Below are 15,142 nucleotides of genomic sequence, written 5' to 3' on the forward strand. Positions count from 1 at the left end.
CTGACATTCTAAGTGAAAACACCCAATATGGCGTGCGTGTGTGTGTGTGTTTGTGGCGGCACTGACCCATCCTGTTTAGCATCCATTCTATCATTTTCTGTGGCTCAAGTTCCTAACCATAGTCCTCATTCTTTAGTTATGTATTTTGCTTACCCCTTGCAGGATGTCATACCGTTATGTGTCTGATTTTTAAATATTTCTTGGACTTCTCAGTTCTTAAATATGTATTGTATTCTCATAATCCTGGCCTCCAAAAACATATTGGACACATCTCTCCAAGCTTTGGATCACACCTAAATTTAATCTTCTCTCATGCTCTTTCATCGTCAGTCGCTGTTGAAAATAGTGAACTTATGAAATAACTAACCTCTCTAGGATCCCACTCAACATTGTCACACATTAAATAGTTCATTATTGTGAGATTTAAAACAACCAACCTAAGTGCATGTGTTTTGTTTTGTTTTAATAATAATCCATATATCTTGTATGTACTGTGAGGAACATGAAGCCAGGATATAATATGTCCACTCTATTTCCTTTTTTCTACTAAGCTTGTTATCTCATCAAAAAGAAACAAATTAAGTTACCTTAATATGGATTGTTTTGATGAGCCCATTTTTATTTACTTGGAGTCATATAGCTCTCTCTGCAATTACTTATTGCTAGCTATTTATCACCTCATTTGTCTTTAAGTGCCTATAAATTGACTGCTTTATTAATTGTTCTATTACATTTCCAGATATTATCGTGCAGTCTGCTGGTCTGTGATTCTGTAAATCATCCTGTCTTTTTTCTTTTTTTTATCCCTCTAATATTTGCAAATGCAGAATTTGGAAAATACCTGACAGTAGATTAGCCTTCAAAAATTAAGATATTGTATCTGCTACCCTAAGGCCATCTCTCTGTCTCTTTTTGGATAACTTTGCAGGTGTTCAATGAAAAATATTTCTTGGTAGAAATTGATGACTTGCGACCAGAATGCAAAACCAGCCGGTCATACGTTTGTCATGTCAACAGTACTGGTATCTTTCCTGTGCAGTGGAGTCTGAAAAATGGTTTGCATCTGAGCCCTCCACCAGGTATATGTCTGCATTTTTGTCTCAGGTTTCAGAGTAACAGCCGTGTTAGTCTGTATTCGCAAAAAGAAAAGGAGTACTTGTGGCACCTTAGAGACTAACCAATTCATTTGAGCATGAGCTTTCGTGAGCTACAGCTCACTTCATTGGATGCATACTGTGGAAACTGCAGAAGACATTATATACACACAGAACCTGGATTTGTGCAGGAAGTGGCCCACCTTGATTATCATACACATTGTGAAGAGAGTGGTCACTTTGGATGGGCTATTACCAGCAGGAGAGTGAGTTTGTGGGGGGGGCGGAGAGTGAGAAAACCTGGTTTTGTGCTGGAAATGGCCCAACTTGATGATCACTTTAGATAAGCTATTACCAGCAGGACAGTGGGGTGGGAGGAGGTATTGTTTCATGGTCTCTGTGTGTATATAATGTCTGCTGCAGTTTATCAAATTAGATTATCAATTAGTTTATCAATCAGATTATCAAAACTTTTTATGAAAGATTAACTACAATGCTTAATGGCTACATAATGGATTTGCATAGTGATTCATCCTCATCACACTACACTAGTTGCCATTTATTTAATATACAGTACATCAGTGCCTAGCAAATTTAAGGCACTATGTAAATAATGACTTCTATTAAATCTGGATTACAACCCTTCATTTAAAAGTGAGACTCTCTTCAGCTGTGCAGTCTAATCTTGTGGGACACCTTTCAAGGAGTCCTCATGCATTCTCCAGAATGTGGTCAACCTGCAGTAACATGTTCTGGTTAATGCCCTCTCATACCTAGCATGTCCTAACTATCTCCAAGCAGACAGTCTCTAAAGAGAAACTAAGACCCAGATTTTTAAAGGTATTTAGGTGTTGCTGCACTCAGTGTTGCAACACCAAACTGTGATAGGAGCCTACACCTCATTTTCAAAAGGGATCTAGGCAAGCGTCTAAGATGCAGTTGAACATATCGCAGTACAGCTTCAATTGTAATAACAGAGAAGCTAATGCCAGGACATTGTAAACTTTGTCTTCGCTGCAGTGTTATCTCCTACGGAGTTAGCGGCAAATAACACTTGAACAGCATAGAGTGTTTCCATTAGCAGCATAGAGTAACTGAGATCTCACTGCATTACTAGCTCCGGTGTTAGCCGCACTCAAACTTCAAAAAACACTGCCTGACAAGCCAGCTAGTTTGAGTTTAAAGCACTACTTAACTTGGCTAGAGACTTGTGTGTGTGAACAGGAGTCAGGTAGGGGCAGCACTCGAGTTATACCTTGAGCTAACGCTGCAGTGAAGACAAACTCGCAAGCAGTAGGGCATAACTTAAAACATGCAAAACCACCCAGGGCCTGATCCTGAGTTGCTTGCTTGGCAAAGCTCCTGTATTCTGTGAGAGCGGTGCTGGATTAGGCCTTTCATTGGACTGTGCAGCCCACAGGCCCCAATTGGGAATTAAATCATCCATATCTTGGATAATGCAAGCATTTGGTTGACTGGAGTCATCTGTTTGGTGTAATACAATTAAGCAACCACTTTGCTTGCTCTTTGCTCAGGTTATCCCGGGCAGGACTTTGATTGGGCGGACTACCTCAAACAGTGCGGTGCTGAGGCTGCTCCCCAGACCTGCTTTCCTTTGGTAAGCTTTTCTAGAATAATGCTTTTTTCCTGTACTAGTGGCTACTCCTCATGATGTCCACTTACATAAACAACACCCTTGCTTCTTGTGATTGTTACAGGGACACACAATGCTTTTGACCCTGTGACCTAAACAGCGCTCATAGTTGTTCATGGAACAGAAGTGTCTAGAGAATGTAATAAAGGTGAACTGAAGTGTTTGTGCAAAAAAGTCAGGGTTCCCAGATTAACAGATTACAGTGGCAGTGTGAATCTAACTGTCCCTGGAATCACTGCCACTGCACTGGTCTTTCATGTGTGCATCTATGTTAAAATAGTACCCTTCCCCTGCTCAACCCTTGCCACCTATCTAGGGTTTTTTTCCCCACTCTTCTTCCTTAACTGTAATTATGATTTGACTTGAAAATTCAATAAAATGTTCCAATGGGAAAAAATTATTTTTGTCGTTCTGTACCACGGTGGTGGTATTACTAGCTGAACGCTTTGTGAAAGCAGCGCCAGAGGGCTGTTTTCTTAACCCTTGCCAACCCTCTCTCTGGAAAATATTGAGGCAGATGTAGTCATCAGGGAAACAGTCAAACTTCCTGGTTTAGAAAAGGGGGATGCTGGCAAAGCTTTTCTTTTCATCTTATCCTCCTCTTGCCCTCTCTCCTCAGTGTCTGAAAATACAGACTCTGGGCTTTTCTGAGAGGAGTGGGTTGGGAGGTTCTGGGGATGACTGTAGGGCATCTTTGACTAATTGATAATACTTAGCCCTGCCTTGCAGGGGACTGGACAAGAAGACCTCTTGAGATACCTTACAGTCCTACAATTCTATGATTCAGATAAGTGTTGTAAGTAGGGAGGGAAATAACATAAAACCACTTTTTTTCCCCACCAGAAAAGCCTGCCTTGCTGTCTGCAGTACCTAGTATCCATTTAGATGAGGAAGGAAATTTAATTGGGATTTAGTGCAGCTGGGATTGTCACGGGTGCTGTTTTTTTGTTGGTTTTTTTTAAAGGGCTTTCCTAATTATTATAATGGAAAAAGGCAGACTGAGGTTGCCTTCTGCCTGTCAGTCTGATTATTTCAGTTTGCTAGCTACTGATGTTTCACTTGCAGGTAAATAACTGGGAGCAGTTTCTTGATTCTAGTTTTGGTTAAATCTCTGTCAGTGAGTGTCTCAGCTGAATTTTTCTCATGCTCCAATGCAAATGCAACCCTATGTGAGTGCGTCATTACATGCTATTCTGCCTTGCTTCTCTGAAATTCCCTTTAACCTGAAATACAGTTACATATTCAGATGTGTTAATTACACTGAAAATTCTTTGTGAATCCTTGATTACCCACATGAGTTTGAAGTCCCCCATCATGGTCGTGTAATCAAGTTTGTATGTTTTAGTCCTCCACATGGCTGTTTACATCTGATAGGCTGGTAAATTCACATATTTTCTCCAAACATCCCTTGATCTGTCATCTTTTTATTAGCTAACTTCCAACCATGGATTTAAAGAGAACATGAAACTTGAGGCTGTGAACCCTGTTGATCCAGGGGAAATTTGCATTGCCACAGTCACCAAGGTGAAAGAGTCCTACCTCTGGCTTCAATTGGAGGGTAAGTGCCCCTTAAGAGAACAGGAGGCTTGTCCCGCTCTGACCTTGCCACAAATCATGTTAGTACACCAGTCTCACCTGGAGATTGATTGATGGTCATAAATCATCAGCCACAGACACTTTCTGCTAAAAATGGCTAGCAAATCCTTGTCTTCTGTAATTGAAGGACGATATTGTTAGCCCTTTCTCTTGCTCCTCTCCTAGTTTTTAAGATTTAAAATGGCAGCGTTCACTTATCTTGGGGTTAAAATCACCCCATGCAGAGAGTTGGCACAAATCACTGTGTAAATCTATTTTCAGCATTATTCTCAGAAAATAAATAAATAAATTCTGGGACTTAAGTGGAGCATGGGCCTTGTGGTATCTCTCTGCACAGGGGGTGACTTTCACTTAAGTGAAGGTTTTACCCAAGCTGAGCAGCATGACACCTGGAGGAAATAATTTGCAGCAGAAAATCTAACAAGATAGAGCTGGCCTTTGCATGCTGCTTTATATTCCTTTTATTTTTCAGTAGAACCTCAAAGATATGAACACCAGAGTTACGGACTTACCAGACAACCAGACACCCTATGGAAGTGGAGGTCCTCAATCAGGCAGCAGTGCAGACCAAAAAAAATAAAAGCAAATACTGTACTGCCTCAGGGCTTTAGCCAGGGAGGGCAGGGGCTGCAGCCATGGCAGGGGAGAGGTCAGGGCTCCGGGCTGGGTGGGGAGTCTCGGGGCTTCTGATCCTCACAGCACCAGGATTCAGGGCTTTAGATGGGGTAGGGGGAGCACTGGCCCCGCAGCTCTGCTCCTGGTTTCAGTTTCATGGGGGTGCTGGGGCTCAGGGGTTCAGCCCCGTGTCTCTGTTCCTGGCTTCAGTCCTGTGGGGGGTGCTGGGGCTTTAGCTATGAGGGGAGCACCAGTTTCAGCCCCAGCACTCCTCCCATAGCTAAAGCCCCAAGCCCTGGTGTGGTCCTACCCTCCCCCCAGCGCTCCCCCCAGGTCTAAAGCACTGAGCGCCGGTGCTCCCATGGGGCAGAAGCCCCGAGCCCTGGCGCCCCAAGAGTCCGAAGCCCTGACTCCCATCCTCGCCCAGGGCCCTGAACCCTCTCCCCACCCCGTTTTGCAGCTGCAGTCCCAACCCCCCGGGTGGCTGACATCCATAACCTCTTCTTCAGATTTCAGAGTAACAGCCGTGTTAGTCTGCATTCGCAAAAAGAAAAGGAGTACTTGTGGCACCTTAAGACTAACCAAGTACTCCTTTTCTCTTCTTCAGAGTTACGGAACATTTCAGAGTTACGGGCAGCCTCCATTCCCATGGTATCCATAACATTGATGTTCTACTGTATTCTTCTTAGCTTATGCACAACATGCTTCAAGTGGCACGTGACTAGGATTCATCACCGAATTTGGTCTGCTAGTTGAATCATTAGCTTCCCTGCCCTGGGCCAGGTACTGACGAGGAACATGACGTGAACACCGATCCATGCCCCCCTTCATTTTATTTAAAGATTTTATTTAAAGGTTCATTTACTATGCATTGTGCTACTCTGCTGAATGAAAGATGATAAACTCCTCCTTTCCCAGCTTTTAGAAGTGAACAAATAAAATCAGGAAATAGTTGCTGATGAAGGAAGGAAGGGGAAAATACTAAACCAGTGGCACTATTTTGCAATCACATTGACATACAGATAGCAGATCCCAGTACAGAATTTTGAAAACTGCTATTTCGGTTACATTTTGCTTCTTTTAACTGAACAGGCTCCAAAAAGCCAGTTCCTGAATGCATAACGAGTGTGGAATCGATGAATATATTTCCAGTGGGTTGGTGTGAGACCAGTGGATTCCAGCTCAGACCTCCTCGCAGAGCAATAGGTACCAGTTCTGTTCTCTTTGTAAATTACTAGCAGTCAAGGTGGGGATGGAAAGTCTTTGAAGCTCTAACAAGTGCATCTACTGCAGAATTATCCCCATCATATATCATGAAACTTCAAATGAAAGTGTCATCTCATTTTTAAAAATGTATGAAATTACTAGTGTCTGCATAAAATAAACACGTAATATTTTTAGGAATCTTTCACTTGCAAGGGGTGGGGTGAAAAGCGAGACACAGTACAAACTTGTACATTCATATACTTCATATGCATTATGCAGTGCAAAATGACTAGGAATACAGTAGTATGGGCAGCGTACAACCCTTATAGTCCATTCAGAATGAGATTTAAAGTAATGCAAGGGGCATATCAAAGGGTGACCCCCAGCAACACTACTCTTGATTGCAACACAGTTTGTGTATAAAATACATAGCAGTCTCAAACACGGTCAGTCAGTCAGTCCATAAAGGCAGTTCATGTAGCTTTAAATTCATCATTCTGTTGAACAGTTCTTCGAGGTGTCTAGTTTCTCCAAGCACAAGCATAGGCCCATGTTTCACTAAATCCACGTGTCTGTCTTTCTGTTATAGCAGAATTGTTTTCACTATAGCAAATGCCTGGATTGTAACCTGTATTGGTAGTTGAACACTGCACTTAACATGTAGCTATTTTTATATAACTTCACAGCATTATCTTGGTCACATCACCTTCTCTAGAACTTCTTGGTGACATTAGATTGCCCAGTTAGACCTGTAAAATACTCAGATACCACAGTATTGATGGGTGAGAGAGAAGGCAGGCATGCAGATTTATTTCTTTTTGGCTGTTATGCATACTTTGATGACTGGCCTGAAAAGTACAAGTTTGTGAAGAAGATGGTTCTGTGCACAAAAGCTGAGATTTTCACAGCTGGCTAGGGGATCTGATGCCCAACTTTCGTTAATTTCAGTGAAAATAGGGCATGCAAATCCCCTAAACATTTTTGGATAATCTCAGCCCAGATGACTGGTATAAACCTTGTATTGGAAGGGTAGCAGTGTTAGTCTGTATCCACAAAAACAAGGAGGAGTCAACCAGACTTGTCGTTGTTTTGGTATAAACTTCGTGTCAGCTGTTAAATGATTGCAGCAATTTTTGCATGTAGATACCTTTGTCTTAAAACTTAGAGGAAGTGCTGCCATAAAAAATATTTTGTAATGGAAGTTTAACTTGCTTGGCTTTTTTTTTTTTAATCATTCAATCAATCAATCCTTTCCCTTCTCCTCCTCGCCCACCCCCCCCCCCATCCCCACCCCAATCTGGATTTACAGTGAACAAACAGAGGAAAATTGCTGTGGTTCAACCAGAGAAACAGTAAGTAACAAGTTTTGTACTATTATTATTTATTATTATTATTATTATTATAATCCTTGTGGATGGTGATTTGTCTTTGCAACTTTGGTTTCATAGAAAAGGGACAGTGAAGTTTGTCAGGCTTGAGTTTATACCTATACTTAATTCCCACTGATTTTGAAAAACAATCTCTGCCCTTCTGAAATGAGAGCTACAGCACTGTTCAAGGATACTCTTTATGAGTGGGAAGCTGGGATTTTAACAGTTTAGTGCATATAGACTGCACTGATGGTTAATAGATCATCTCACTCTGGGATTTTAATTGTTGCTTCATCCCTTGTTTTAAGGAGCTGAGCGATCTTCCAGTATTGGAGGACACTTAGGGTTTTTTGCTGTCTAAAAATATTGGTCAGCATTGTCATCATATGGATTTCATGATGGAAGCCTTAAACTACTGTAGTGGTTATCCTAAGTTGGGATGATTGCTTTAACTCTTTTCAGTTCATTTTCAGATTCATTCTCCCTTCAGAGCACACAGCCACCTTCATTAGTGTTAATGTGAGTGCCATGTACATGTGCTCTGAGGAACAGAATCTGACTTCCTTAATGTTGTGTTGTGCAATTGAGATTTCCACATTATTTGATAGGAACGTTCAGCTGTTCTGTGTGAGAGCCCTCATTCAAATAGTGTGCAGCTAGTGTGTTCCTCCACAGTTGGCGTTATATTACATGAGATGCTTACCAGATTGAAAAAGGAGAGAAAAGTGGGAGGAAAAAATAGTTCAAATAGAGACCATCCTTGTGTTCTCATCTTCAAAGGCTTTGTGAAACTATGTAGCATGAGCTTGTTCAAGTGACATATACAATGGATCTCCCTACAGTTATCTCGATATCATTGCAGGTATCAGATTTTACATGGTTGGACATCCCAATACTTGGTCCACTGTTTTCAGTAAAATAGACTCTCCTAACATGCCAAGCCACCTGTTTTTTAAATGGGGCCATTAGAAGTGTTTTTTAGTTTTTGTTTGAATCCGCATCTTTTCAAATGTGAAATGTAAAAACTGTGATGGTGTCTCCATGATGGAGTGGGCTTTGTTACCAAGCACCTTTGACACACCTGGCTTTTTCAAACAAGGGAAGAACACCACTGGCACAGAGCTGAGCTAGATCAACACAATTGCCTCTTCCTACAGCCTGAGTAAAGTTGTTAAATATTACAAAGATAATTGAAACCATAGGCTTGACACACTAAATTGGGAGTGAGAAAGGACCTAGCCTTTTCGCAATCAAGATGTTGATGTATCAACCTTGGTCTCTTTCCCAACCTCCTCTCTCCCATTTCAGAATTTTGTCTTCAAGGACTGTCCATGAGAGGCTGAAGAACCAGGAACTGAATTCCACTGACTCAGGTAAGCATCTTGTTTGTTGGGTTAAGAAGGTGTGAGAGTTCTGTATCTTTATGGCATAATTGTCCAGCTGCTCAGTAACTTCAGCAGTCCTGAATTAGTACAATAGGGTAAAAACTTTTCCGAAGGATAATCTTTCAAATGGCAAGGAAGACTTAACTTCAGAACAGCATACAATTACTGCTGCACATGGTACAATGAGAACATGTTGTCTTGATGCTGGAAGTTGGATTACTGTACCACTTAATCTTTTCTCCCACTAATGGATGTGCTGGAGCACCTGGAGCCAAAATATTTAGTCTTAATAACCCAGTTGTTTACAAAACACTTTCCTCTAAGCTATATAAGTGGTATACATACCTGTAAATCCCATATGCTGTGCGTGGGAAGGAAATTAATTCATGTCTAAGCATCCCCCAACAAAAATGTTTTAAAATAATATTGAGAGATACATAAAACTGTGACACTTGGGTTGGGCTATTATAACAAACACGTCATACTCCACACCGAACTGTTAGAATACTATACTGATGTGAAGGTTTGTTTGTCTTTGTGATAACTTGATCATCAGTCTAAAGCAAGACTGTTCTAAGTGTAAAATAACTCATGTGCCAAATGGCAAAATCTGCTCATTTTCTAAAGTGTTGAAAGAATGTATACAAGTACATCTGCTGATGAAACAGCTATACAATTCTGTCCGTATAGCATCTAATCCTAAATTGCTCTGTTTCCCACACAGTAAAATGCATGTCTAAGGCTGTACCACTTTGCATATTAATTGGTTTTAAAATGGAGATATAATGTCATTTCATCTGTTTGTCAGTTTATAAACCACTGGAATTATGGCCTTTTTAGATTAAAGTGCTTTTCAATCAAAATTATAGGACTACAAGTGTAAAATTACTTTACTTTTATATTTATTTATACATCCATAAATATATTGCATCCATATATAGCAGCTTAAATTCTGAAGGATGCCAAGGTGTTTTACAGACTTCAACTGACATGCAAACTAAAAACAAGGATTACTTCAGCAACATTAAAGTGTAGCAACTGCTGGTGGAAAAAACAGCAGTTGTATAATATTGCTTTGCATTGTTAAACAGTTTAGGATAGGAAGTAGCAAATAGCTTTTCTGCTTGAAACTGCAAGGGAAATTTAGGGAGCAGTAATTACTGCACTTGAAATTTGTCCAGAACTCTGGTGCTTGATTTACTTATCTTCTCCAATTATATCAGATGGCTATGACCTTTGGGTTTTTTTCCCCCCTCCAACTGCATAGTTTCCCTTTAGAATCAGGCTTACTTAGAAAATCTCCCGTTAAATCACCAGCACCATTTCCTTCAGTACGTTGGAGTTTCTTTGTGGACTGCCCCAGGTGCTGACCCAGTGTGACCCTGCCTTGCTTGTTCTAACACCTTCCCAGAAGAAAATAGCATGGATGCAGGTCATAGACTTGCATGAGATGTAATATATAATCTCATACCATACGTTGCAGAGCCACACACTAGTGTAGGTTTGTCATACTTCTATGCCCATTTCACCTGTATAATGCCCTCCAATCCACCTCCACTGGGACTTCCAAAGTTTCAAACATCTGAAGAACTTATAAATCAAAAGCTGGCTATTTAGTTTTTGTAATAAATTTACCACAGAAATGTTTCCAGACTCTTCCTTTATCCCCTTTCAACTCCTCCCTCTTTGAACAATATTAGATTTCCCCAAAATGACAATGGCCATAGGTCTCTGACACCAAGTGATCAGGACCAATGACTAGCAGTAAGTTCCAGTATTTTCCATCAGGACTAGAAATGTATGCTTTATACCTTTTGGAAAGGGAAACTGCCTGCTTTTAATGTGGTTGTATCCTATACTTCTAGCCCTTTTAAAGAAACCTCTAAAACTGAATTGGTGGTAACTTGCATATCTTTCTGCGTCTAAAGTCAGGTACCTTGTTTACTCTATCTAGTATAAGGCTTTTGAAAGGGTATGCATTCTGGAACCTTTTAAAAATGACCTAAAATAGCAAATTCTTATGTCTGCTTTCTATAAAAATGCTATGGCTCAAAAAAGTGCTGTGTATTCCAGTGGAAAGTTGGTAATCTGCTATTTTTAATGGTCTGAAACTCCCATCTCTAGCCTGGATAAGAAGACATGTGACCCTAAGGCTGTAGCTGGTCTGGGAATGAATATTCCTTGTTATGGGCCTCAGAACATAGACACTTTGTAGGAAAAGGAGGCAACCTTTCTCTTGCTGATTTTCTCCCCCTCCCCCCCAAGTGTTTTTTGCTGCTTAGAATGTTAGAAGTAGCTGCAGAGAATGGATCACTGGCAGAGCACAGATGAGGTGGGCAGTCAAAGGCTCATGATAAATTGCATAGCTGTGTGACTGGATTTATTTTTGGGCTCACTTTGTTATATGGATATTGCCAATACATAAACGGGGTGTGACTATGCGTGTAAAATACAAGAAGTACATCTCAGCAATGTCAATTACGGGCAATGCTATAGCTGCAAATGTGACACTTTAACTCCCAAAATGTATGTGGCTTAAACTATTTTACAAAATATTAAGCTTTTTGAGAAGCCAGTCTTGGCTGGGGAGATTGCATTGCATGATCTAAATCTTTGCTGCTGATTTTCATTTCTCAGTTGTAATTAATGGAAAGTACTGCTGTCCAAAAATCTACTTCAACCACCGGTGCTTCTCAGGGCCTTACCTTAACAAAGGGAGAATTGCAGAGCTGCCTCAGTCCGTGGGACCTGGGAACTGCGTTCTTGTCCTTAAAGAGGTGAGAGGGTTATGAGTGTGTGGCTGTGTGTATAGTACTGCATATTAAGCTCCAGAGTGACTCTCTAATTAGAGATAGGTAATGGACTAATCAGTATAAGGCAAGAGTTCTCAAATAGGGGGTTGGGACCCCTCAGGGGGTTGCGAGGTTATTCCATGGGGGGGTTGCAAGCTGTCAACCTCCACCCCAAACCCCTCTTTGCCTCCAGCATTTATAATGGTGTTAAAATTAAAAACACATTTTTATATATTTAATTTAATCAGAGGCTTGCTATGTGAAAGGAGTCACCAGTACAAAAGTTTGAGAACCACTGATATAAGGGAATGATTATTGTTGGTGAGTGTTCTATTTCTTGTCTAAAATTAAGCACAAGGTATTGAGTGGTTAGAGATTTGGTAAAATACCTCTGATCCACCAGAGATGTAATCATTTCATTATTATTGCATTTCTTATTTTTGTGTTAAGTAAACCCTAATTAACATTACTGAAAACTACCAGCTGATGTTAGAATAGTTCAGCCCTATTAAAATCCCTATAATATCCAATTAGTTCATAGTATTTTAGCACTTTTTTTTTCTTTGTGCATTTCAAGCAGCCCAAAAAGCTGCTGTGGTCTATTGTGTTGTGTTGGAATATGTGAAATATGGTTTCTGCCCTATGAAAAAAAGTAGAGCGGTGCAAAATATTCCCAACTGAATGGGAAAGCTGTCTTTTTTTTTTTTTAAATAGTTCTTTGTATTTTGTTGCAGATACTTAATTGGGCCTATGTCTGTGCAAATCTGCCAGATTCATGACTTTTTCACTCACAGGGAGCATTGTGAGTGAAAATGGATACATTTTCCAATTGAAAACTGCCTCTTTTCAAGAAAATATTACACAGCAAATCACATGAAAATATCTCTTCTGACAATAGTCATTTTGCTGAATTTTCCACAACAATATGTCTGGGGTACGATATCTCCTGAAACGAAATGGTGAATGTTTTTTTTCTTGGGAAGTTCCTCGAAAATATTTTTCCCACTTCAGCACAACTCTCCCAAAATTAATAGAATGTGGGTTAAGTGTGGGAGTTAACTCTCAGTCCTCTGCTTTATTGCATCAAACAAAAATCAGGAAGCAAAGATCATAGGGAAGACTTTCTCAAGCCTCTTATGACAGCCACTTCTAAGTTTGATTTTAATGGAAAATTCAAACCATGCCATGTATAAAAAGCACGATAGTCTTGCATACACTAGGAAAATCTGTAAGCATTTTCCTGTCCTTTGATGACAGACAAGATGGTGGTCAAAAGACCTGAACCCCATCTACAGCTTCTACCATTGTTATCATTTGCAGAGTTGCACCACTGCAGAAATGTACATTTTTCTGATGCATATCAACTTTCTGTGTGTGTGTGAACACTTTGCATGAACTGGAGGTTAAAAAAAAAAAAGAGTAAGCCACAGTTGAATACTGTAGCTGAGTTTTCAGAGTTAGATAAACTAATACCCTCCATAAACTTGCAACTAAGCAGGTTAAAAATAATCAAATTGTATGCTTTGGGTGTAAGGTGACTGCCATGAGGCTTGGGAAATAGTTAATTGTAACTTAAGGTGTACAGTTGGCCAGGCAGCTTTATGGGGGCACAGGAGTCTCCTTTCTCTGAAGCATATGGCATCAGCAACTGCCCAAGGCAGGATGCTGGCTTTGATGAACCATTGGTTTGATCTGTCATGACAAATCTGTATTCCTGTGAGAAAGCACCAGATTATAGAAGCTGCCTCTGGGAGGGACCTTTGTTGCATGTTAAATGTCATTAATGGGTGTTTGTTTCGTTTTTGTTTTTTGTTTTTTTTTTAAGTAGTAGCTTTTGTGCTCATTGAGTAGAGAAATGGTGTTCTCTCATGGACAGAATATGGTACAAATGCACAAGATCCTTTGTGGAGGAGCTTTTGCATCCTTTCTAGGAGTGATGATCCTTGGTTTGTCTCTTCACTTGTTAAACTGCAAATGTTGCTAGCTCTTCCCACGTTGGATTCTGTTATGTTGATACAGATGTTTCATTTCGTAGAGGGTGAATTGAATAGTTTAATTTGCTTCACTATGGACTTCTACAGCTCTTTTGAGCAAGGCTCGGGGTACTCCACAGCAAGCTGAGCCTAGATATACAGCAAGGCTTCTGGATTCTGCAGTACTCCCAGTGTGGCAGACTGGAAATTCTGTGGCAGCTTCGTTTAAATTAAAAAAAAGGCCTGACTTTCAGAAGTGCTGATGAATACCCACAAATACTACCAAAGTCAGTAGCAGCTACAGGTGTTCAGCATCTTTGAAAATGCATCCAAGAGTTGAATTACGAAAATGACTACTACAATCAATATAGTACCCCTTGTGTTTATATTGATGTGCTCAATATATTTTATCCTGCCCCTCATTTTTGGTTTTAGATGTATCTGAGTTTTGAGCTGATGCATATAATCACCTTGAAGAAGCTGATGGGGTAAAGCTGGAGGTTTGGCAAATTGAGGCCTTTGACACCTGGGAATGTGTTTGGAAGTGGTTTGGGTCTGTAGGGATAAACATCTTATCTAGATCTTTCTGCTAAAAAGAATAGCGCTAAAATAGTTAACTCTGAAACCTAAAGATGGGTTGAACGTCAAAGTGATTAACACCCCACTGACATATGAGGTTGCTAGTACTTTTCAGAGCTCTTTACTCAGGTTGTCTGCAGAATCAGGAAGGCAACACTGCACTGATAAAATTGCAGATGTGAGCAGATGATCACTGTGACAAAGGCTAGAAACTTTTTTTTTAAATGAAGCCTTAGATTCTGGTGCCCAGTTCTTAGCACATGGCTGATTCCACAGCCAAGAAATCATTGAGTACACAGGACCATACCTTTGGGTGATACCCAAATTATACCCTTTTTCCCACCCAGAGTCTGTCTTATCTATTTAAATTACAAGCTTTTTGGGGGCAGGCAATCTACTACTCTTCATACAGTGCCCTGCACAATGGCATTCTTGGTTGTCTTTTAGGAACTACCATAATAAACATGATTAATAGTAAAAGCTCAAGAATGAAGTAGCATGCATAGGTAGCAAAATGTCACTGGCATTACCCACAACTGCCTGAGCTTTATAATGTCTACCCTTGAATTAAGTTGAGTGATATGAGATAAGGACAGTGAAGCTCCAAAAATTTCTGGGAGCTGCTGAAATCAGTAATCTTTTGGCAGTCAAATTTTGAAGGCTTGGCAAGACCCTACTTACTGTCTGTTATGATTTATCATGTAAGCAGTTGCCTTTTTTCCAAAATCCCACTATGAATGAGTTTTTTAATGCTCAGATAGTAGTGGTTTGATGCTAGTTAATTCAGATAAATGGAATTAATCTGCCAATCCACCCTAACCCGTTAAAACATATTTACTGTATGAATAACCTAATGGGTTTTTCCTCCTCCTTTCGTT

The 15,142-nt window shown here is 40.3% G+C and overlaps 1 protein-coding gene across 2 annotated transcripts in view; it reads left to right on the forward strand.

Moving 5' to 3' along the window:
- Positions 1-15,142, forward strand: part of SFMBT1 (Scm like with four mbt domains 1) — a 142,920-nt gene that overhangs the window by 114,835 nt on the left and 12,943 nt on the right. For both annotated transcript variants that reach the window (XM_084635383.1, XM_084635382.1), the window contains 7 exons: positions 929-1,079; positions 2,630-2,712; positions 4,180-4,306; positions 6,052-6,165; positions 7,475-7,517; positions 8,844-8,908; positions 11,558-11,697. In XM_084635383.1, coding sequence (XP_084491509.1) covers positions 929-1,079; positions 2,630-2,712; positions 4,180-4,306; positions 6,052-6,165; positions 7,475-7,517; positions 8,844-8,908; positions 11,558-11,697 — 723 coding nt within the window. The remainder of the gene's footprint in view (positions 1-928; positions 1,080-2,629; positions 2,713-4,179; positions 4,307-6,051; positions 6,166-7,474; positions 7,518-8,843; positions 8,909-11,557; positions 11,698-15,142) is intronic.

Source organism: Lepidochelys olivacea, assembly GCF_965140295.1.
Source record: "Lepidochelys olivacea isolate rLepOli2 genome assembly, chromosome: 7".
Lineage (NCBI taxonomy): Eukaryota > Metazoa > Chordata > Testudines > Cheloniidae > Lepidochelys > Lepidochelys olivacea.